The following is a 25273-nucleotide window of genomic DNA, read 5'->3' on the forward strand; positions in this document are numbered from 1 at the left end:
CAATACATGGAAGAATAAATGTGTCTCCCAGCACTCCATTAATTTTACAATTAACCCCCTCCCCCTGCACACTGCTGCTGGAAGCCTGATCCTATTTCTCACTGTCCCTTTCATCCGTTTATTGCCCTGTCTGCTTATTCACCATTCTCTCTGCCATTACTTCCCTACATCTGCCTTAGATGGTTATCTTGTGTTTTTTACATCTGTATTTCTGTTTTTTTTTTAACCAGTTTTAACTGCATTGTAGCCCAAACAGAGCACATATCATGCGTATTACATGTCAACCTTGTAGGCACCATGCTGTTGGCTGCAGTGTTTTGTTCGCCCTTCTCTCTATGCAGTGGAAGAAACACATAAGCCCCTATCATTTTGGTCGTGTAGGACCTACTGAAATGCGTTTACCATGACGTGCTGTAGGCTTCAAATATTTTGACCAAAGTATTTAACTAAATGACCCATATCTATGAAGAAAGAATATAGATAAAATACATAGCACTGTACTAAATAATTTGTCATATTGGATATAGCATTGGGGATTTTTTGTCTGTTGTTGTATACATTAGGTCACAAGCCCAGTAAGACCCGGGCCACGGTGCCGTCACCCCTGCGCGGAGGCGTGCGGACGCTGTGATGAAGTGGGTTCTTTCCCTGGCCATGATGGACAGGCCATGGGGGTGTCGCGGAGCTGGTTCGCCCACATTGGACGAACCGCTCACATAACCGGCCTGTCGCACCAAGAAATCAATTTGAACTGATTTCTTGCACGACGCGCGCCCCCTCCCACTTCTGCGTGCAGTCGGCCGCACGCCGCATGGACGCGAACACCGTCTTAAGGCAGTCTGATCGCTCAGCATGGTCTGCGGTACCATGGCCCCAGCCTAACACTCCAAATTACACAAATACAGTATATACAATGTAGTGGGTTTGGGTTTTCAGCTTACCAACTGTGTATTGCAAGATTTTACCTAGAAAAAAACAATATGTTGTACTGCAAGTATAGAATTTTTAGCTGGAATTGGTATATAATGGTGTTCCATTGGTAGCGTGCGATTGTAACAATATACAACATTTTTCCATGCCTTCCGTTTGCCGGATGCCAAATAACTTCTTTAGTATACTGTATGTTATGGTGCAATCTTACATAATCGACCAGCAACCAAAACATAAGTGTTTAACTGACTTCCCTAAAGAATGCCAACACTGCTAATGGCAAAAGTTTGGCTGCTTACATTATTTTAGGAAATTACTTAGAAGTTGAATTTCTTAGGGGCCTCTGAATGAGGAAATGTTTATTAATCGAGTGTTTTCTTGTCCTTATCCCACCCTGTCCTTATAAGAGAACCAATAAAGTTAGGGGGTGGGGAGAGGGGCTCTGGCTGTATAAGCACTAGCTGAGCACACACAGTGACATCACACAGTGACATCACACAGTGACATCACACAAAATGTAGTAGCCAGTAGCTACTTATACCCCTCCCAGAAAGGTATCAATCGCCCAGGTGAGACCCCTATAAGCATGTCACTGGAATTAGCTCACTTTGGTCCCAGGAGGCTTTGCATCTAAGATTTTGTACGTATGAACATCCTTGTCAGTCTCAATAGTCATTTCTGCAAAAGCAGGAATTCGATATGGTGCCTACAGTGACTGGACCGGCAAATTGTGTAGCTAGCACAATGGTCTGAATTCCCAACGTATTGACAAATCGATGACGAGATGGGCATGAACAACTGTTTCTAACAGCTCATCATATTACTGCCAGTAGTACCTCCATACTATCGGTAAAAGAGATGGCTGAAAGATAAAGAAATTATAAGAGGCGCTAAGTATCAAAGATTAACAAAGGAAAAAGCAGTTTAATGATTTCCTTCGTACGGGGAGTAGCCAACGCCAGTCCTCAAGGGCCATCAAGAGGCGGGTATTAGGCATGTCCCTGCACAGGTGGCTCAATCAGTGGCTCAGCCAGAAGGAAGCAGGGGTATCCCTAATGCCTGCCTGTTTGTGGACCCCGAGTAGTGCAGTTGGCCACCCTGCCTTAGTAAATTTGGCAATGTGTTTTTCATTATTATGGCACCAGCTTTGCACAGAATCCTTGATACATAATAAAGGAGCATTTTTTTTAAATAAAAATCAGTTCTGTAGTATTAGATAATAACACTGCATTCACCCCCCCTCTCCCCCACCCCCCAAATTCTTAATGCCATTGCAATGTACTGAGCATCTTGATATAGCACGCTGTGGCACGCCTCTTACTGAGCCCTGCCCTCTTCCCAGCAGTGCAAGAACTTTGGCCACAAATGATCACAAACAGGAAAGTGCTGCCGTGTTCCCAGCAGGAGACTATGGCTGAGTTGAAAACACAATGTTGCCCGTATTAATATAAGGTTATATTGTAAGTCTGGGATGGGTGTCGTCCCTAAATTCCTACACACACTCTAGTGCCTTTTTGGTGAGCAGTGCGTTAGAATTTTTTTTGGAAAATAAATACATTGTAGTTGTTGCGTTCCACTGGCTGCAGGATAGATGGGAAAGCGGCCATTACGTGAACCCAGGGAGCAGGAATTTTGCCAATCGATCGGCAGAGAACAGATCGTGGCTTCAGTAATTACTTCTCCTAAAAGGTAATCAAATTTGTCATATATTACAATTAAACAGAAATAAACAAATGTGCCGCCAGGAATTAACTTTGAAGAATTTAACAAAGAGAGAAAGTTCAGTGGGGGGAAACTAATCAAGAAATAATGGCGAGACATTATTTGGATTATTTACTATAAATACAGTGTACAGCGTAGTATATCACCGGATTTATCAAAGAATAAAATACAATTGAAAGGAATGGAATGTCTTTTTATACCATTTTTGCTCTCAGGAGACACGGTCCCTTATGTATTAAATCTGTACATGCGACTACAGACGGACGAATCCACCCAAATCCATTTCCCTTTTTGATAAGGATGCCAAAAAGGACCTTTTTTGCAAAGTCTACTGGCTACAAAAGGGGCATAAGTAGCAAATTGTTCATTTTTTCATTATAAATCAATTGTTGTACACTGTGTTCAAATTCAGTTTGAAAGAAGTATTTGTGTCTGTCCCAGATTCCCTAAAATAAGTTAAATGGAAAAAAGAAAATCAGTGTGTAATGCTAAAATTTCTATTAACTATCTATTAACTAAATCCTACACTATATATTAACAATTCTATTGATATCTATTAAGTATTCCACGGGTGCGCAAACAGGGGGGCGCAGCTGTTACAGAGGCCCCGCTCTCTCCCCCATTAAATGCTGGGAGACGGCGCGAGGCCTCTGTAACTTCTCCTACCTGGTCATCGATGACGCGTTGCCATGGTAACCCGGCATCAAATGATGCCGCGGGTCACGTGACACCGCATTGCCATGGCAACATGACGTCACATGACCCCGCAACGTCATTTGACGCCAAAGCCGAGCGGAGAATGGGGCACGAGCAGCAGAGGAGAACAGGCAGGGGGGCGAAGGGAGAAAACCCTGCACGTCTCTTAACTATTCTATTAGCTAATGCAATGATGCCAGCAGTAAAGCAGTAAAAAGTAAAGCACGTCAGTGTTTTTTTTTTAATGCAGCATATGCCAACGAGCATTATTTGCATAAAACATGCTCCTTTTGTTCATCAACATTCATTTGCATGCAATAAAAAAAATCTGCTCGACCAAATCGAACCTTAAAACAAGGCAGGAAAACCTTTTGTGAATAATGCTTCAAAAACACCAGAAAAATGGCAAGTCATTTTCTCGACTTTGGAAATTTGTTGTTACTGTTTGTTTGGGATCCGTAAACTCCGCCTTACTCAGCGTTAGGAGCAAAACGAAGCGCTGTGTAATAATTAATTTCTCATGCAATGTGGTCTGTGTATCAAAGCAAAACAGGTGCACTTCTGAGGCGAATAAGTGTACCAAATATGGCAAATGGAATGAACGGAACTTTGGGGGTTATTCAGTCACCCGGCTGCAAAACGAGGGCGATAATATCACACTAGATTTAGCAATCAGGAAAAACCCCATTGATTTCAATAGGAATAAGTGTGTAAATCTGGTGCACTTTCTACTTCCAGTTCTGCAGCTGGGAGACTTGAATTCATAACCCGCATTGTAAAGACTGATGCAGTTACTCTTACCCCAGAATTGCACCAGTTTTGCAAAGAAACATCCAGTAACTCTCTAGTTGTGTCCCATTTGCTTTCTAAGGCACAAAATGTCGTAATAAATTAATTACAGTGTAATGTGTCTGTATGTCGTTTCAACCACACTTTAAATAAGTTATGGTGGGTATAAAAGTGACAAAAGAAACCTCCACCGTATAGTGTAAAGCAAATAGAAATATCCCTTGTGAGCATATTCACCTATCTCAGACAGGTCTGAAAACACTGCCTTTCCCCATTATCTCTTAGCACACAGGGCTTCCACAGCAGCTAGGGATTCTGGGAAATTTCATGCAAATGAGCACACAGTTTATGTAGTTTGAAAGAGGTGTGTGAGAACTGATGCATTCCTCCACTATGTTTAAGTAAACAATATTGTAGCCACACAGGTGTCTCATCACTGATCATTTCATCTTAAACAGTGTACTAGGCCTATGTTAGCTTGATTAGCTTGAGAAAATACAGGATACACATTAAAAACACAAACATTTTTTTTACTTGTTCATAAAAAAGACTAGCAATGTTTGGTGCACGGTGAACTGTGATTCTGATGCGTAAAAAAAGTGCGTCCATTCATATTATATATTTTATGTACATATGAATATTTCAGGGTTCTGATATATTATTCGTCATAACGTTTCATGGTCCATATATTAATGAAAATATATTAGCAGTAATTCAAATGACAGCCATTGCTTAATCGGTGGTACAGATTGACTTTCTATAACAAATTACTTTTTTTTCTGAGGCAGAAATCAATATCGTGGAGCTGATTACCTTTTCTTGGGAATCTAGGAATCTATCATCTGCAATCTTTACATTTTCTTGTAGCAAGTAAAAAATATCACCTGTGTGCACCTTCACGTTTCAGACAGGTCTGCAAACCTGCTTTCCAGCATTATCTCCTAGCATACAGTGCTTGCACTGCAGCTTGGGATTCTGGGAAATGACAAGCAAATGAGCATACAGTGTCACCATTTTGTCGTGGTAATGTCTCATTTTACTGGTATACTTATAACTGTAGCTAGTTGCATAGCTGAGTCATTTTGTGGCCTTTGACAGCTGTAATCAGTAATGGTTAACTGCTTTGTTACCAATTGGCCACGCTTAGGAGTAAATATTATTTGTAGCAAAGTACTGCATCATTCTTTCTATAAGATCAAGTAAACTTGGCTCAACCTTTAAATTGTGACAAATGGTGACCCTGTTCCAATGTTTGTTGTTTTAATGTTATAATTGCACCACCTGAGGAAAAAAAAAACATCCTTGTTTTGCATTTGTGTCAAGTAGTTCTGAGGGAAATGGGGATATGCTGCCTTGTACATTACAAAGAGATTATTTTCAGAGGAACATTTTACATCAGAGCTAGTGCCCTGGACTGGCCAATATAAATAGCAGTAATTATCCACTGTCTGTGCTGTATATCAGTCTTCTACAATTTACAACCACAACATTTGAAATAAGTGTGTATAAAGTAGAGGACTGATAAAAAAAATTATCTTGCAAAAAAAAAAAAAAACCTCTTGAAGTCCGTGAGAATAGTTTGAACTGGTACATCATAAAAATATGTTTTGAATACACATCATTAATTGGGAGTTGTGATTTTTGTGCTCTGGTGCTCTTGGGGAACAGGCTGTAGAGTACAATTTGTGACTATAATTTTCCTCATTGTTCAGAAGGATCCAAATCTGGAGGAGATCTGTAGAAAACAGACTTCATTAACACCGTAGAAACAGATCACAAGGAGAACATATGTGATTAACTTTTTCTCACATTCATATCGTGCATGGATAATAAAAGGTCCTTTACTCCATTAAATAAAACTCTGTATTCAAACCTTTGTGTGTCTCCCCATGTACATTTTGTCCACTTTGGATGCTCAGGAAAACACATTACATTTACATTACAGTCTCTCTTTCTTCTTCTACAACGGCAGCAGGTCTTTCTCCATCGCACTGTCCGGACCCATTGAGGTACTCCTCATCTTTGTTATACTGTTCTGGTCCAGAAGAAGGTATAGAGTTTTCGGAAATGGAGCCGTTTTTTACATAACCTGGCAAGTTCCTATGCCCATTAAGGGCCGCAGATACAAGTCTAGTGTTCAGATGTTGAGCTAATGTGCCCCTTGTGGTTACATTAGTAATGCTGGTATGGGAGACCATTGGTCCATAACTGTAGGTGGTGCTCCCACTCCTTGCTTTTCTTTTAAAGTCAAGTGCCAGTGTCCACCTGCTCCATGATTTCTTTATTTCTGCTTGCACCTGGCAATATTAAAAAATATGAATCAGATTATTAAATGGCATGGCAAACCATGTTACACCATACTTGTTCAATGTCACATAGTTATATTGTGGATGAGGTTGAAAAAAAGACATACTGTATGTCCATCAAGTACAATCTATGCTAAATTTAGACGACAGATACATATATTTACAGTATTTTTAATCCAGACAAAAGGCCAACAGAAACCCCCAGTGAAATATTATCCAATGATGTCTTGTAAAAGAAATTCCTTTCTGACTCCAAATATTGGCAATCAGATTACTCCCTGGATTAACATCCTTCCCATGTTTACTTATTAGGTATATCCCTGTATACCTTTCCTTTCTAAGAAGATGCCCAACCTTTTTTATCTTGAAGATATCTATTGTATCTGCCATCACAGTCTCCATGGGTAATTAATTTCACATGTTAACAGCCTTACTATAAAGAACCCTTTCTTTTGTTGCTGGTGAAATCTTTCCTTCAATTGTAAGAGATGATCCCATGTAATTTGTACTGGCCCCTTGGAAGAATAGTTATTTTGAAAGGCCCTTGTACTGTATTGACCCCAAATATATTTGTATATAGTTATCATATCCTCCTCTTAAATGCCTCTTTCTAATGTAAACAAATCTAATTGAGCTAGCCTCTCCTCATAAATCAGATTTCCCACCTCTTATTAATTTGGTGGCTCTTTTCTGCACTTTTTCTAGTTCCATAATGTCTTTTTTATGAAGTGATGCCCCAAACTGTACTCCATATTCAAGGTGTCGTCTTACTAATGCTTTATACAGTGTCCTAATTATGCTTAGTTCCCTTCCATCCATACCCCGTTTAATGCAAGATAAGATCGTATTTGCTTTTGCAGCTACTGCCTGACATTGGGCACTATTGCTAAATCTGCTGTCTACAACATTCCTTAATCCTTCTCCATTAAAGATTGACCTATATTTGTCCCTATGTTGCTTCATTTGTATTGTATTATAGTATTTAGTCATTATACTTAATTATTATTCAGTCAGTTTTATATTAAAAAAAAGCATATTTTCACTGTATATATGTCTTTAAAATCAAGCAAACAATTTTTTTTTTGTTGTTTTTTTTTAACAACTGGGGAACAGGGGACACACAGACATCCACATTAGACAACACATACAAACATGTTGTGATAATACACTGGAAAATGTGTCCTACTGTAGTACCTGGATACTTTTTCCCGTGCAATATCACTAGCTGCCTGTTTGGTGTTGTGTAGCACTTCTTTTGCATTATGGGTTTGTATGTGATGTCTAATGTGGATGTTTGTGTGTCCCCCTGTTCCCCAATGTTTTTTTCCCAGTCCTCTGGTATGCTTTCACCATATAAAATAAGAGCACAATTGATACTTGCACAATTGATAGCTCGTGTCCAAGTGGCCCATTATAAGTGGCAAGACTACTGAACAACTGAAGTTTAAAAGGAAGGACCCCTTACCCTAACAAAATCATCTTCTCTCCTCAGGTAATATCCCACATCTGAATCCTGTCTGCTTCAACTCTTTGCTGTGTGTATGTTAGTATATGCAACTGAAACAATCTTAGGTAATATCCCACATCTGAATCCTGTCTGCTTCAACCCTTTGCTGTGTGTACTGTATGTTAGTATATGCAACTGAAACAATCTTAGGTAATATCCCACATCTGAATCCTGTCTGCTTCAACTCTTTGCTGTGTGTATGTTAGTATATGCAACTGAAACAATCTTAGGTAATATCCCACATCTGAATCCTGTCTGCTTCAACTCTGTGCTGTGTGTATGTTAGTATATGCAACTGAAACAATCTTAGGTAATATCCCACATCGGAATCCTGTCTGCTTCAACTCTTTGCTGTGTGTATGTTAGTATATGCAACTGAAACATTCTTAGGCCCATATAAACCCAGTCAGAACAGCTAGTCTGCCTGCAACCCATGTCCAAGTGGCCCATTATAAATGGCAAGACTACTGAACAACTGAAGTTTAAAAGGAAGTTCAAAAGAAGGGAAGAAGTGGACACCTCCAGCTGGCCCTGATTCCTGCATTTGAACTATGCTGGAAAGGAGGATATCATCTATACCAGACTGCATCATTATTGCTGTGATGCTGCCTTTACCATTTATATTTGCTGTGTCTTCTCTTCTTCTCAAATTATGCACTTCTTTTTACCAGTCTCAGTATGTCTCTAACTCTATTCATATATCTCCACCTCTCATTCCTTCATCACTTCTCTGTTCACATTAACTCCTTTCTTACCTGCGCCCTCTGACAGCACACAGCTATATACCCTGCACTAAAAAACACCCCTACAAATCATCCTCACACATCCTCTTTCAATCCATGCTTCTCATCCTTGCTTCTGGGGATATCTCTCCCAATCCTGGTCCCTGGCTTATTCCTACATGCACTCGTCCTCGCCTGCCAATTGCAACCTCTACTTCTTCTGGTGTCAACCCCTCCAACCTCATACCCATCCCCTGCCACCCTCCCTCCTCTCTCCCTTTCTCCTGTGCCCTTTGGAATGCTCACTCCCTTTCTAACAAGTGCCTCTCTGTACATGACTTTTTTATCTCTCACTCTCTGCTCCTATTTGCTATAACTGAGACCTGGCTCACTCAGTCTGACTCTGCTCTGGAAGCTGCCCTCTCCTTTGGTGGCCTTTCCTTGTCCCACACTCTGCGCACTGATGTCAGGGGTGGAGGCGTCGGGCTCCTGCTCTCCTCTCTCTGCTGTTACTGAACCCTTCCTATTCCTCCATCTCTTGATTTTCCCTCCTTTGAGGCTCACTCTGTCCAGATCTTCTCTCCTCTCCCTGTCCATGTGGCGGTCATCTATCGCCCATCTACCTCTACTCATCCCCCTTCTGCCTTTCTCTCTCACTTTGAATCCTCCCTCTCTTTCTTTCTCTCCTCAGACTCCCCTGTTCTTCTCCTTGGGGACTTCAATTTCCACATTGATGACCCCTCTATCCCTTGGGCTTCCCGCTTTCTTTCTCTAACCTTTTCTTTTGGCCTTCAACAGTGGACTGCAGCTAGCACCCACAAGGATGGCCACTACTTAGACCTGGTTTTCACTAAGAACTTCATGGCAAAAACAGAGCTCCTTATACTTCCTCCCAAACCTGGCCCTACTACCTCCTTCCACATTGCTATTGGAAATACGATCATTCACCCAGTAGCCCAAACACGCTGCCTAGGGGTCACACTTGATTCCTCTCTCTCATTCTCCTCTCATATTCAAAACGTTTCTAAAACTTGTCGCTTTTTCCTCCGCAATATTACAAAGATACGCCCTTTCCTCTGTTACTCAACTGCTAAAACTCTGACTCAGGCCCTCATTCTCTCACGTCTCGATTACTGCAACCTCCTGCTGTCCGGCCTTCCTGCCTCTCACCTGTCTCCCCTACAATCTATCCTAAACGCTGCTGCCAGAATCACTCTACTCTTTCCTAAATCTGTCTCCGCATCTCCCCTCCTGAAATCCCTCTCCTGGCTTCCGATTAAATCACGTATCTCACACTCAATTCTCCTGCTCACTTTTAAAGCTTTACATTCTTCTGCCCCTCCTTACATCTCAGCCATAATTTCTCGCTATGCACCATCACGACTCTTGCGTTCTTCTCAAGGATGTCTTCTTTCTACCCCCTTTGTATCTAAAGCTCTCTCCCGCCTTAAACCTTTCTCACTTTCTGCCCCACACCTCTGGAATGCCCTTCCCCTCAATACCCGACTAGCCCCCTCGCTATCCACCTTTAAGACCCACCTTAAGACACATCTGCTTAAAGAAGCATATGAGTAGCACTGGATAATCATGGACACATGACACATAAAGCTTGGCCCCCTGCAGACGCACTTACTAGTATTCCCTCCTACTGTCTCTGTACGTTCTCCCTACCTACCAATTAGATTGTAAGCTTCTCGGAGCAGGGACTCCTTCCTTAATGTTACTTTTACAGTATGTCTGAAGCACTTATTCCCATGATCTGTTATTTATATTATTTGTTATTTATATGACATGTATTACTACTGTGAAGCGCTATGTACATTTATGGCGCTATATAAATAAAGACATACAATACAATACTCTATCCGATTTCTCCATTTCCCCTTTTCCTCTCTCTGACCATCACCTCATCTCATTCTCTCTATCTCGCTTCTCCCCTTCTCCACCTCCATCTACCCCCCGATTCTGCAGAACCCTGCGCTCTATTCACCTACCAGACTTTGATTCCACTTTACGCTTCTCCCTCTCCTCTCTCAGCTCTGCTACAGACCCTGACAACCTGGTCAGGAACTACAACTCTGCCTTGTCCTCCTCTCTTGATCTACAGACCCCGCTTTCTCTCTGCCGCCCGTATATATACGTTGTCCCTCTGCAGACGCACTTACCAGAACTCCCTCCTACTGTCTCTGTACGTTCTCCCTACCTACCAATTAGACTGTAAGCTCCTCGGGGCAGGGACTCCTCTTCCTTAATGTTACTTTTATGTCTAAAGCACTTATTCCCATGATCTGTTATTTATATTATCTATTATTTATTTGATTATCACATGATAATCACATGCGCTATATACATTAATGGCGCTATATAAATAAAGACATACAATACAATACTACATTACTGTGTGTCAGCCGTTTGTGTGAGTGCTGCGGGTACGTTCTCTATCGTTTGTTCTTGTTTCAGTATAATATTTAATGAAATATTGGCGCACGCAGAAGTCATTTAAAATGGGATCAGATCATACATTTAGGGAAGTATTACTGATGTGGTGCAGGTCATTTCTGCATGCAAAATCTAGGCATAAGATATACAGACCACTCATTTCTATGGAGCTTATTCATACCTGTTTTGTACACAGAGGAGTGCATTAGGGTTGTGATTATCCCAAATTAGTCAAAGTACCATTAAAAATCAGCTGCACTGTGCTCGTTTCCAGTAAAAACTCAGAAATTGATTAAACAAAATGTGCACTTTATTATAAACCTGCAAGTCGGTTGTATGGGACGCTGAAAAAGGATTAAAAAGAAACACAGGATACCCACCTCACCATTACAGAAGCAGTATATGATGGCAACAAAAAACCCCTGTAGGAAAATAAAGAAGATATTGGTTTAATTCAGACAAACACAGACATGATGTCAAGAGGCTGTTAGAAAACTCTTCATGTGTAATACAGTGTGAAGCATTGCTCCACTGTCTTAATGAACCATTACTGCCCGGCCATTCTGAGGTGCATGAATCACAATACTTGCCAAGAGCTCGCCTGAATTCGCTCCGCCTGCGTTCTGCTTGAACTTTTAAACAAAGTTTGAAAATTAGAATAAAACGTTTGTTAGAACTCTTTAGCCCTAAAACATAATGGCTGAAATTAACAAGTCAAAGTGAAATTCACCATGAAAAGAGAATACTCTGCCATGAAATATGGGTTTTGAAATGAGTTATTTTTCAAAGTTTGAAAAAAATAAATAAAACTGCTACTTTTGCAAGGTTTGCTAATTTGGGCCAGAATTGTGCACATCTCTAGGTGGGATTCACTAAACTCGAATTAGGTTTATTGCATTAATTGCCAATTAGCCCCTTAAAAGAGCAAATCTCTGGGCATGAGAATTAGTTATACCAATTTATGTCTACAAGTGTCACAAATCTCCCATTTAAAGCAGCCCTCCAAGCTGCCATTAAAAAAAAAAATAATATTTTTTTTATTTTTTCCCTTTAATATCTGCAGCAATACAATCCATACAATGATAAGTAATTAGCTAAGTTGTTGATCGAACCGTTCTCCTATGATCGATCGGCGAATATTCGGCTCGGGGGTTCACTAAATGGCTGCAGAGGAGTATTGACTCGGTATCTGTGACTTTGTAAATGGTTGCTATAGAAACAACAAAGGCTTGTTACATTATAATACATTAAAAATGTAATTCAGAGTTGTTAAAAAAATGCACAAGTATTTTCTTATGTACAGAACGGATTTATTAAAAAAAAGACACATGTAGGATATTAATTGGTCTGTAGCTTTAAAACAGTCAATAGTAAGCTGAAAAAAATGTTGAAACTCTAAGTGATTGAGGTGCTATAATAATATAAGGAAATGCATTGCAATTAGAGGCAGTACAGCAATCAGTGGTTGGTTTGCTTGAGCTGTTCTTATTGTATTTGCAATATGAATACCCAGGTTCTTTGATGTTCAATTGCAGTGTGCTGGACAGATTCTGTTTTGTGTATGTACTGTGTAATTACCAACACTGAAAATGTTTATTCTATATGGTACTGTTACTCATTATTATACTCAGGCATTGTCAGCACAGGAGTTCAGTTTAAATGTACATACTATCTATTAAAAGGACAGTTACTCTTAGTAATGCTGGATTGTGACATTAAGTGAAAAAAAAAAAAAACACAAATTATACGAAATGAAAGAATATCAAAAGGTATGTTATTTGTTTAGTATATACTGCATATAAATCAGTACGTCTTAATCCACGGGGTCATTTTCTGTACAAAATAATAGCCTAACATCAGTGAAGCCGGCAATCTTATGGACCAGAAACAATGGATATTTCTGGAAAAATCGCTGTTTTGGTCGTGCTCCATCTCTTAAGTAAGACCGAAATGCTGTTTTTTCCCAATAAATTTCCATTGTTTAAGTGCCACAAGAGTGGTGGCTTCACGGATTTGACTGATTTTCACCTGTGGAAGGCCTTGATAAAGCGCTCTGGGAAGCGTGAAACGTTGGCGGAGCTACACTTTGCCCTTTTTTTTTTGTCTTTTATGACCAATAAATAATATTTTCATGGGAAACGCACTTTCCTCTTTATTTTATATTGGACACTTTTTGTAGTGCTCTGCCACTTTTTCTCTTTTTCTGCATTCTACCTACTGGACGGGGGCACACCTGGACCCCTGGCACCTTGGAATACATGGACGTCGCCGCACTAACAGTGAGTTTTCTGCTTGCTACATGTTTCCATATTATGGATTTCAGGACATTTGGTACAACCTAGGGTGGTTTATATGCATATGGTTTCTGGTGTTATTGTGTATACAGTCTCACCCAGAGTTGTGAGTTTACCATCCAGGACCACACACCCAGTGCCTGTCTTCAATCATGCATTACCTGGGGGTATCCATTTTACATATAATTACTCTTCTGCTACTGGTCTTTAGCATTACACATCTACATTCGCGATCTTTGCTTTTATTTCACCTGTGGAATCTCAATGTGTTCATGTACAGATCTAGCAGCCGTTATCGCTCCTGCTGTCGCGCTGCAGCAAGACACACACAACGTGCGCCAAGGGTGCAATAGTGCATTAGTCCTACCCCGTTTTCATGCGCACTCAAGCTGTTTAGTATGGTAGCTGCCCTGTTGTTACATAGTTTGTGTCCCACTGTAACAGCTGTTACATCTGTAGTATTGTTGATTGATTACTGATATTGTCCTGGGGTGTAATTATTATGGGTCTGTTTTTTATACCATTTAACACCGTGTGCTGGCAACCAGACGCAGGAGATTTAAAAACATATACACTAGGAAGAGGGATAGCCAGAACTTTAGCAACGGACAAGATTGTAAGCAACATGAAGCAAGCATTACATTTAAAATATTAATGTTCAGATGGTGATGCATCCTAGATGTAAAAGCTGATCAACAGTGATTATTTACTAAAGTCCCCAGGCTGCAAAACTAGTACGAGAGAATTGCACCAGGTTTATCAAAGGAAAAACTTAAATGGTTTATAATAACATTCCTTCTCTTTCATGAACATGGTGCTGTTGTTTGCACTGGCTTTGTTTCAGCTTTACAGCCGGGAGACCCTATAGTTTTAGTCTGACAGCCCACCTCTCAAAGCCAATAATGGTTACACCTGCTTGGTACATGGTATAGTTACTGACAAAGTCATCTATGATTGTGTTGTAAGACAGGGAATGACAAATAAGTACAGGTGTGAAGACGAGTATTCTAAAACTTGCCTTGGAAATTCTGGGGCAATATCCAGGTAATGAGGCTAACATTTCAGTGAAATTTCTGCAGACAGACTAATGGCCCATTGGATTAACACAGCGGGGGTCCCTGGCAGTCCCATTCAAACTGAATGGGACTGCCTGGGACCCCCGCTGTGTTAATCCGATGGGCCATTAGTTTTTCTGCAGAAATGTCACAGAAAATGTTGCAGCATTACTGGGGTATTGTTGGATATTCCAAGGCAAGTTTTAGAATACTCGTCGTCGCACCTGTACATGAGATAAAGAACAATCAAGTCAAGTCTAATTACAATAGCACATAGGTAAGAACAATACCTGAAACGAGTTGAAGAGCATTTCATAGTGCATTTGAACCTGCCAAAGAATCCCTGACACGTCGGTGTATGGCATAGCCATGAAAACTGTATAGTGAACTCCAAAGAGTGGCATCAGCACAAGAGTTGATTTCAGCAGCTTCCTGTGGGTAGACACATAAAGAGAGCAATGTATGAAACGGACTTTGATTGATAGAAAAAATAGCATGGCACGGATCCCAGGATCACAATGCAGCGGAGTTTGTCAATACGAATTCCACGTATGGAAAAACATCATTTTCACAGAGGAGCTCTTTTTCCTTGTTTTGAGTTTGTGAATGTTGTATCAACGAGGGTTAACCAGAGATCTGGACAGAGGCATTTTATAGCCCGCAGAAACCAATGTCGTCAAGCTTAGTTGACTCAGAATGCAGCCCCGGCCATGTGAATGATTTGTATATCATTAGGGGAATACGATTCTGCAATGCATCCTTTCTTCTCGCGCTGCCAGTGTGCTGGCTTACACATGCATTACCTTATCCAGGAATGAACAAGCTGCCTTCAAATACTTCCAGCAGACTGTTTTCATATTCCACTGACCTGTCCATCAAATCCTCTCTACCAGCGGTGGCCAACTCCAGTCCTCAAGGGCCACCGACAGGTCAGGTATAAGGATATCCCTGCTTCAGCACAGGTGGCTCCATCAGTAGCTCAGTATAGAGCAGGGGTGGCCAACTCTAGTCCTGTAGGGCCTACAACAAGTCAGGTTTAAGGATATCCCTGCTTCAGCACAGGAGGCTCAACCAGTGGCACATTAAGGGATATCCTTTTAACCTGACTGGTTGGTGGCCCTTGAAGAGTAGATTTGGACACCCCTGCTCTATACTGAGTGTGTTGGAGTCTGATATTGATTGTGCCCCCATGGTGTGATATAACTAGATTTATTCCAGCCCAGCATTTAGGATAATGTATGAAACTGACGCACAGAAAAGTAGCAATTAATGAAATTGGCGTGCTCCTATTGATGAATTTAGTAACATTCTTCTAACGCTCTGGAAGTAATTCTATTTGGAAAACCCAGATTCCCCGCAAAAGACATACAGATACAGTGGGAGTAAAAGTGCATTTATTAAAAGTGCAAGCCAGGGTGGTCAAGGGCATTTTGGAGTATATAGTGTAGGCATAACTAATTTATTGAGATGCGTCTTGAAGAAGGTGGATTTTGGGGTTGGGTTTTAAAAATGGAAAGAGAAGGTGCTTGATTAGCACTGAGTGGAAGAGCATTCCGTAGGGTGGGAGAGATGAGTGAAAAAAGTTTGAAGACATAAGAGGGCTGTAGAGGTAAAAAGGTGCAAAGTTGAGACATCCTTGAGTTGAGCATTAGAGTCAAGTAGGTGTGTAACCAGAGATCAGAGTTGAGATATCTGGAGCTGCAGAGGAGCATAGAGCCTGAAGGAAAGGAGGATAAGATTGTAGTTTATACAAAATTTAAAAGAAAGCTAGCAGAGACATTTCAGGAGGTCGGGGGATAAGCTGGGAATGGCTACAAAGTTGGAAGGGTTAGAGTCTACGTTTCAATTTACCGTATGCTGAATAAAAGCCATTTACTTTAAAGTGTCAGTGAGCCTTGCTGTTCTCTTTGCGGCACTTATCTACATTTGGTGGCAACAGTAGGATGATTCCAAGGGGGGTCTTCATTCAAGTAAAATAGAGATGGAGAAGCTAATTAAGTGGATGACTAAGCAACAACAACAGCAGCACTTTATGCAGCAAAGAGCTGCTCTGCCGCATCAAGGACTGATGCCTCAGGCCCAGGGAGTGCAGTTGCAGAAAATACCTGGAGGTATTAAACTCTCCAAGATGACACATCGATGACATCACACTTGTCGTCTTCCTGACCAATTTCTGAGGTGGTCACCACTGTATAACGGTGGCCCCAAGACCAGTGCAGCACCAGGTTCGCTTCTCAAAGTGGAGAGACCCATGGTGCATACTGGATCCAGATCTTGATGACAACCGTTGTTTATTTAACCATCAAATGTAAAAAAATCAGTTTTTGTTTCTTGCTGAGAGTTCAGAGGTTCATCATCTAGCAGAATGAGCTGATTCCATGATTAGCTGGTTGGTATGGTTCCCCAGGCTTGCTGGGACCGCCTGGGACCCACACCTAGGAAATGACTCTCCATGAAACTGAAAAAGCCGGCTGGATGCGGGGCTTGTCTTTTAGGAACCGGCATTTCATAGTCTGCCCTGTCAGTGTTGCAGTATTCAGAGGCATTTCCTAGACTCTCTTGGCTCCGATTTCCCATAACCACAGATAAGGACTAGATATTACGTTTTCTATACCTGAATGTATTGTTTAAAGCTTGAAACTGGCTTAGCAAGCCAGTATGTTAGTCAGACACTGTTGTGTACAGTAGTTAGTCTCCCAAAGGGGGAAGGTTTTTATTTTGTGATTTGGTTTGCCTTAAAGGAACAGTATGCCTATTTGTTATTAATGTGGAAAATAAACCACTGAATGTTGAAGCCTAAAACATACCATTTGATCTCTTAATGACCCTACCGCAAGGCCATCCTGCCAGTGGGGAGAGAAGGAGCTTGGCGTATACTGAGTGTGAGGGCGTTCCACAGGTAAGGTGCAGTGAGGGAAAACAGTTAAAGCTGAGAAAGCGCTATAGAGATGAAATGGGAGAAAAGGGGACAGTTGTGGGTAGAACACAAGAGACTAGCAGGAGCATAGCGAGAGATCAGAGCTGATATGTAGGGAGGAGCAGATGAGTGGAGAGCATTAAAAGTAAGGAGACTAACTTTGTGGGTAATCCAAAATTTGATGGGAAGCCAGGAGAAGGATTTGAGTAGGAGATGAGCAGAGACTTTTTGGGGTGAAAGTGACATTTTTCTAGCAGCCAAATGTTGGATAGATTGAAAAGGAGAAAGTTGTGAGGCAGGAAGGCAACCTTGAAACAAAGGGACACAACAGGAATGGATCATAATCTGGTTCCAAGAATGTAGCGTAGGAAGAACAGAGGTTGGGAGCAAATTGTGAAGTTAGGGCTTATTTCCAGATACAGTTACTCACAGGTCAAATCAGCTAGTGCAATAGGTTCTTTTTAATTGTCTGATTTCTCCAGGAGTGGTTCACTTCAGAAACCTATAGCATTCAAAGCAGCAATTGATCCTGCATTGTGTACTTAGAGTACTAAGAATGTAGTTTTTGGGTACACCTATATGACTCGTGTTACAGTTCACAAATCAAACTACCCATTGTTTTAGTAACATGTGTGTACCATCCAGTAAAATAATAAAGGATCCAAATTGTAGCACTCACCTGTATTGTTGCCTGGTATCACACCTCCCAGCATTGGTCTCCCTCAGTTTGGTAGCTAGGACTCTAACAATATTGATAAAAAGAATAAAATTTACCTGGAAGAGAACAAAGGTTTATGGTAAGAAAGGCGAGTTTTCATAGTGACTCAGTGGCAACGTAATCTGCAAACAGGGTTACACGCCCTGTTAAATGAACAAGAACACATACTGTAAAAATGTATTATAAGGTCAGCACTTAGTGGCTGGGATGTGTATTAAGCACAAAACAAGTGTTTTGATTTTCTTTAATTTTTGGATATACAAGTGTTTAAAAAAGAAATACAACAAAAGAAATGACCTTGAAAAATGTTATTGCAGGAAAACTATATCACACCTGCATATCAATTCAGATACACACCAACTAACATTTTCCTGTACATGATGCAGAATCAGAATTAATTGTAGATCATGTTAAAACTTTAATGCCTTCTTTGCATTCAAAGATTGTCACATTACCGTGTAGCCAAAGGCGGTACGAATGCATGCAAAAATGTCTAATACTGTACATGTAAAAAAAATAAAAAATGTGTTTGGTTTAAAGGTGGAAATCGACCCAAAATACATTATGAAATGAAACAGTTGTCAATTACAAGTACTATCCTGTTTTTTAATCTCAGAATCGATTTAAAAATGATTTAAATGCAAAGGATTACAAACGTCTCAGTGCTACTTTTTTCCCCCCCAGAACCCCCCGCTTCTCTCATTGTTCACCGTATCTCGGTCAAGTGCAGGAGGTGCCTGGTAATGCTCGAGAATATAGCTGCATGTTATACAGTACTATCTGCCTTCTCCAATCCTGTTCTTTTGCAGGGGGAACTGTACCTTAATGGTCTTGGTCTTTAGTCTTGATTGCCAGCAGTTTAACAATTTGTGCCACAGTAGCCCCAAAGTAACCTTGAGTAATTCATCTAGTCTATCTTTGCCTTAGTCTCTGAAACTAAAATCAACTCACAAGGGAGGGATACATCCCCCTGTCGTGTCACATGAAATGTATTTAGCGGTGCAATTTGTTAATAAAGAGAGATTTATACAATATATTTCTATATATTTTCTCGTGCTTTATCGGATCCTTTTTGCATCAGCGTGGCATTTTTGAAGATGCATCAATGACCAAGAAACAACAGATAATTCAATATGACATATGCTAGGGGGCCTACGCAGTAAGCGTTCATAAGCCACTTATCAACCACTTATCGCCCAAAATGCCTACTGCTATTCAGTAAGCGGTGTTAAGTGGGTGATAAAAGACTGCATCGCTCCCAAAAAATTGGTCATAAAAAAAATCACCGAAGCAGCGGTGATAAGCCACTTATCGACGCTTTTCGGCATGTTCATAAACTCGCGCAATCCTAGTAGCAGTGATTAGGCGATGAATGCCTATCACCGCTCTACAATGGTGATTTTATCACAAAATCCTCACGCTAGAAAAAGTTGGTGTAAAGCAGAGAAGCGGCGAAATGGGACTGGAGCTGATATCCATTAATATTAGCAGCAGAGACCCCGGCATGAACCCTATGCAATAAAAATGCATTTACAGTAAACTTCATTAACATAGCGGATAGCCTCAGGGACCCCCTACTTCCCGAGATACAGGCCCCGTTATGGGGGGCCTGTATCTCCTATGCATTTAAATTTCCACGTCACATGACCATGGGAATAAAATGCATAGGAGATACCAGCACCCCATAACGGGCCTGTATCTCGTGAAGTAGGGGTTTGCCGAGGCTGAAACCAATGCGGTTCAGCTCAGGAGACCCCCTGCTCATTTAAACTATTATCAAAATTAAAATGTATACACATGCATTTTGGGCGAGATTTGCACAGGGAGAGACAGCTCTCTCAGAGCAGCTCTCTCCGCAGCAGATACAACTCGCCAGGTTAGGCCTTTTCAGAGGGTCGTTCATCAGATCCCCGGCTAATCGCCCGTTTTGTGAATTTTGCTATGACAGGTAATGAAGGCTTTCTGAATACTGTGATACCAACGCTCATAAAAACTGTGATTTAAATGGCCTGGTGATTTGTTTTATCAACCTTTAGTGCATGAGGCCCTAAGAGTTTTAAAGAAACGTGAATGTATTCCAAAAGAGATCCTCTTTACATCCAAATGATGACTGATGGGATTAGGATATAAACAGGAGATATTTGTGATTTCATTTCCCTATTTATTTTAACAAATTAGGAGGAATTTCCTTGCAAACTGCTGCAATTATCCCAAAGGGACCTAGAGCACCATTAGTTTTACATAGTGCTGTTATTATAAGCTAACTTGGTGTCTGGACCAAAACAGATATCAAATGATTCACTGTAATGGATATGTTATGTCCTGGCAGTACAGCGTTCAAGCTTTGCATGTCATGCTGGGAAGAAACAAAATAGGCAGAAAAAAAAACCTTACAAACTTATTCCACTAATATTATAAAGCAGTCGTGTTGTTTACAGAGAACAGAAGTACCAAGAAAGCCATTCATCCAAGTAATAGTGCGCACTTTATTACACTGCGTGATCATGAAGGCTCCAAACAGCGAGGTAGGACATTTTCTTTTCCTTCCTGGTAAATGGTAATGGAATTAGAAAAGCGGATCCCTGCATAATCTCTGGAGGCAGCTACAGTACCTGCCTCTTTACTGACAGTCCCGAAGGATAGAAATGTTCCTTCTGCAAAGGTTTCTAGCGAGCTCACATGATGTATAAAAAGCACAATGGCTTTGTATGCAACACAGGAGTAGATGTGCTCTTGTACTTGGCTATGACCTTCTAGTCCCAGGAGAAACATGTTGATGGAGTGATGGGATGTGTGTGTTCCAGTTCCAGCCATGTGGTGCCAGTTGGTTTTATAAATAACTACAAGGAAAATGGGCAATGAGGAGTTCCAAATAAAAGTGGTTCATTTCCGATTTGTGCAGATAAGAGAATGGTAAATGTATGATCAGACGTAGGTACATTATATCTATATTGTTTTAAATGGTTCTAACTATCATCTTAATAAATAAAATTGAAATTTGTGGGGTTGTAGATGTGGTGAATCTGATTGGTCCGTGGTCGTCACTCAGTCTCTGGCCAATCAGATTGGTCCATATCCCTGCCCCGCATGCCTCTCATTGGCCTGCGTGGCTCTATGACGACACCCAACTGCCACTCTGTTCTCCTCCTCACCCACAGCTCACCTTCCCCCTCGGCCTCACCCAACTGCCACATTCACCCAGCGGCCCGGACCGCCGGACCGCCTGCTACCCCCCCCATTACTCCCCCACCAATCACCCCCTCAGCTCACCTCCTGCCGCCTCCCCCCAGGGAATCCACCAGTCTCACCCGAGCCCCGGCCAGCATCAGCATGCGTGTAGTGTCGCCGCCGACACAGCTCCGCGCGGGGGAGGGGGGAACACCACTGCAGCCGCCTCTGAGCCCACCACCACCACCCACCCCACTCTCAGCAGTGCCTCACCTGTCCACTCGCCGCCAACACTAGTGCGCCACCGCCACTGCTCCCTTCACCTCACAGACCTCAGGGGCGCCACAGCCGCACCACCCTCTCCCGCCTCCTTACCGCCCTCAGGCGCGCCTGAAACATTAGCACACTTACCCTCCTGTTAGCCGCCACTGCACCCTCCTACTGCCTCCCTCATGGCCGACGTCGAGCACCATTACCTTGGCGCGCACTTCACCCTCGCCGCGCCCTTAACATACCGGCGGGGGGAGCAGAGCCGTGGCGGCCGCAGTGGGGCCGACTGTCCCCTGGGGTGGCCGGTGGCCCCCTCGTGCCTCACACACACCCTGCCGCCTGCCCAAAATTTCCTCTCCGTGTGAGGTGGGGGGGATTCCCGCCCGCTATCTTCATGCTGCCTGAGGTGTGTTTGCATGCCGCTACCACGTGAGGTATGGGAGGTGCGGGGGGAATGCCGGGCTGCCCTCTAGCTTCATGCCGTTGCATGACATATGGGGAGTGCGGGGGGGAAGATGCAGAGGGGGAATGCCGGCCGCCCGCTATCTTCAGGCCGCCGCCTGCGGTATGGTGGGGGGAAATGTCACCCAGTCACTAACTCACTCACCCATCCAGTCACTCACTCACCTGCCCAGTCACTCACTCACCCGCCTGCCCAGTCACTCACTCACCCGCCCAGTCACTCACCTGCCCAGTCACTCACTCACCCGCCCAGTCACTCACTCACCCACCCGCCCAGTCACTCACCCGCCCGCCCAGTCACTCACCTGCCCGCCCAGTCACTTACCCGCCCACCCAGTCACTCACCCGCCCAGTCACTCACCTGCCCAGTCACTCACTCACCCGCCCAGTCACTCACTCACCCACCCGCCCAGTCACTCACCCGCCTGCCCAGTCACTCACCTGCCCGCCCAGTCACTTACCCGCCCACCCAGTCACTCACCCGCCCAGTCACTCACTCACCCGCCCAGTCACTCACCCGCCCGCCCAGTCACTCAACCACCTGCCCAGTCACTCACTCACCCGCCCAGTCCCTCACTCACTCACCTGCCCAGTCACTCACCCGCCCGCCCAGTCACTTACTCACCCACCTGCCCAGTCACTCACCTGCCCGCCCAGTCACTCACCCGCCCGCACAGTCACTCACCCGCCCGCCCAGTAACTCACCCGCCCAGTCACTCACTCAAGTGTCACTAACTGACCCGCCCGCCCAGTCACTAACTCACCCGCTCGCCCAGTCACTAACTCACCCGCCCGCCCAGTCACTAACTCAAGTCACTAACTCACCCACCCACAGAGAGAGGGCAATGGGGAGCGGAGATAGGGGGTGAGTGGAGAAAGAGGGGAGCGGGACCATTCAATCCCGGGCAACGCCGGGTATATCAGCTAGTATTGTACTAAAAACATATAATTCTGATAAATGGATGATCGGTACAAAGTATAATATGGACGTATCAGGCTTCTTTGTTCTCTCTTTTGTGGTATAATGTAGTATTCTGCAGCAACATTGAAATTCCATGCTACTGTATGTGTTGTGCTACTGAGATGTGCCTGGGTATGCTGGAGTATCTGGGGTAACCTCAAAGTCTGCTACATCAAAATCTGCTCTAATTGCATCGATAGAGCAGATTAACACTGATTTCTATGAGTTATTTTTTTTTATGTTTAACACAAGAGTTAACACAACTTTTGTATATGTAAATTAGACAAATATCGCTACCCCTTTATAAATAAACAATTCTTCGAGAATATGGCAGTAATTCTCATAAATATTGCAGTGATCGTATTTCTTAACATGAAATTTTAACGCAGCTATATCGACCTTTAGGGAATCTGGAAGGTTTTCAAAACTCCGTGCAGTATAATTTCTGCAACAAAGAACAAGGAAAGAATGTCGTTCTCCTATAAGTTATCACAACATAAGAGCACTGTGCTCAACTTTCATTATTATTCACACTGAGTGAGCGAAATAATATCAAGGTGCCTCTATGTGGCCTATACGTTTTATATTTATAAAAAGTTTTACCAGGAAGTAATATACTGAGAGTTACCTCTCGTTTTCCAGTATGTCCTGGGCACAGAGTTATGATAACCATACACGGTTACATGAAATGAACAGATTGTAACTGTGTTGACAGAGGAGGAATGGATGGTGAACTACTCTGATTAAGATAATCAGCTAATGAGAAGTGACACTGCAGTTATCCCACACAAACTCAACTGCCAACTAATCATTACAATTGTAGCTGACCAGGAAAGGACCTTCAAAAGTGAGGACGGGTTTATAAGCGATATTAACATTTCACCTACCGTACAGATGTGTCCTGCTAGGAAGACACGAGGGCCTCACGCAGCCTCTCATTCAGCCTTCAGAGTCAAGTCACGCGAAAGCAGATTTATTTACAGTGTGTTCGATAGGGGTTCAATAAATAATAGGAGCTTATGAAAAATGAATCACACCGTGCTTGACTGCGTTATTCCCATGAAGAGTTGAACACAGAAACATACTATGAGACTCGGTTCGCTCTTTTCCCCACTTGCTCTGAAATATGCTACAAATACTGTATCTTTGGATCCACACTCACTACACTGATACATTCTGCACTTGTGTTCTAAGTAACACAAAAAGGTCCAGTTCCCCCTACTCTATTGTTTTGTTACCTAGTCACCGCCCTTTTATTTTTGATGGATAGGAAGCAGGGCGGCCCCTGAGCTAAAAAGCGCTATGGTTCCCGAGATACATTGCGCTGAAGTTAACGGCAGTATTGTCCCCTCCTGTGGAAACAGAACAGTGTTTACATTTCCCGCGTCACGCCAATAGGAAGCCACAATGTCATTCGGCTTTAAATACAACGCGTTTCCTGTCCATGAAAAAGGAAAGGCAGTGGGAACCTTTAATGTTGCTTAGAACATACGCTAAGTGCAGAATGTATCAGTTTAATGAATGTGGACATACCAGGGGTCAGGTTTTCCAGATATCCCTGCTTCAGCACAGGTGGCTTAATCAGTGGCTCTGTCTTTTACTGAGCCATCTGGGCTGAAGCCGGGATTTCCTTAAAACCTGGCCTGTTGGTTGACCTTGAGGACTGCAGCTTTCTACCCATGGTATATAAAGTATATATAATAGTTGTAACATATCTCAGAGCAAATAGGGGATAAGATCGAGCTGATCCTCTAAATAGGATGAAATACAACATTTTTTAAGGCAGGGTTTTCTTTGTTGATTAAATATCCTCTAAATACATTTTAATTAAGAAATGTAGTTTCAATAGAAAGCCGATAAAATCCATACAAATGGTGTTTATATTGTTTATTTGATACCTTTCCCTCTTTTTTTTTTTGTTAAAACAGGTATTATCATGGTTGTTAAATGAGCAATGGATGAAGTACTTTGTTGATTAAACAATTCAGAGAGTATCCTGATATGAAAATCACAGGCTTTTTTCATCCCTTGGGCACGCAGCATTAATCTGAAGATTAAGTGCTTTCTAAGGAAACTCGGAAATAAATTCTAGGTTTTAATTTAAGATGAATGATGCATTTCGACAGTTCTATATACTGTAATAATGATTTAAGTGGTCTTCTTATTTCTTGATATGAATATTCATCATGAAGAACTTGATACATTTACCAATAAAAAATGACATCTTTACAGCAGTGCGTGTTCTCTTGATAAATGGTAGTGTACGCTCCTCTATTCCCACTCTACACTTGGCAATTGGCATGGAAACGTGAAGATG

The 25273-nt window shown here is 42.3% G+C and overlaps 1 protein-coding gene across 1 annotated transcript in view; it reads right to left on the reverse strand.

The window, feature by feature from the left end:
- Nucleotides 1–4646: 4646 nt before the first annotated feature.
- The window catches only part of PTH1R (parathyroid hormone 1 receptor), a 390306-nt gene continuing 369679 nt past the window's right edge, over nt 4647–25273 (reverse strand). Inside the window, exons 10-13 of the mRNA XM_075588076.1 lie at nt 18057–18151; nt 14751–14892; nt 11492–11533; nt 4647–6434 (exon numbers count right to left, since the gene is read on the reverse strand). Coding sequence (XP_075444191.1) covers nt 6072–6434; nt 11492–11533; nt 14751–14892; nt 18057–18151 — 642 coding nt within the window. The 3' untranslated portion in view covers nt 4647–6071. The remainder of the gene's footprint in view (nt 6435–11491; nt 11534–14750; nt 14893–18056; nt 18152–25273) is intronic.

The sequence above is a fragment of the Ascaphus truei genome, chromosome 2 (genome assembly GCF_040206685.1).
Source record: "Ascaphus truei isolate aAscTru1 chromosome 2, aAscTru1.hap1, whole genome shotgun sequence".
Taxonomy (NCBI): domain Eukaryota; kingdom Metazoa; phylum Chordata; class Amphibia; order Anura; family Ascaphidae; genus Ascaphus; species Ascaphus truei.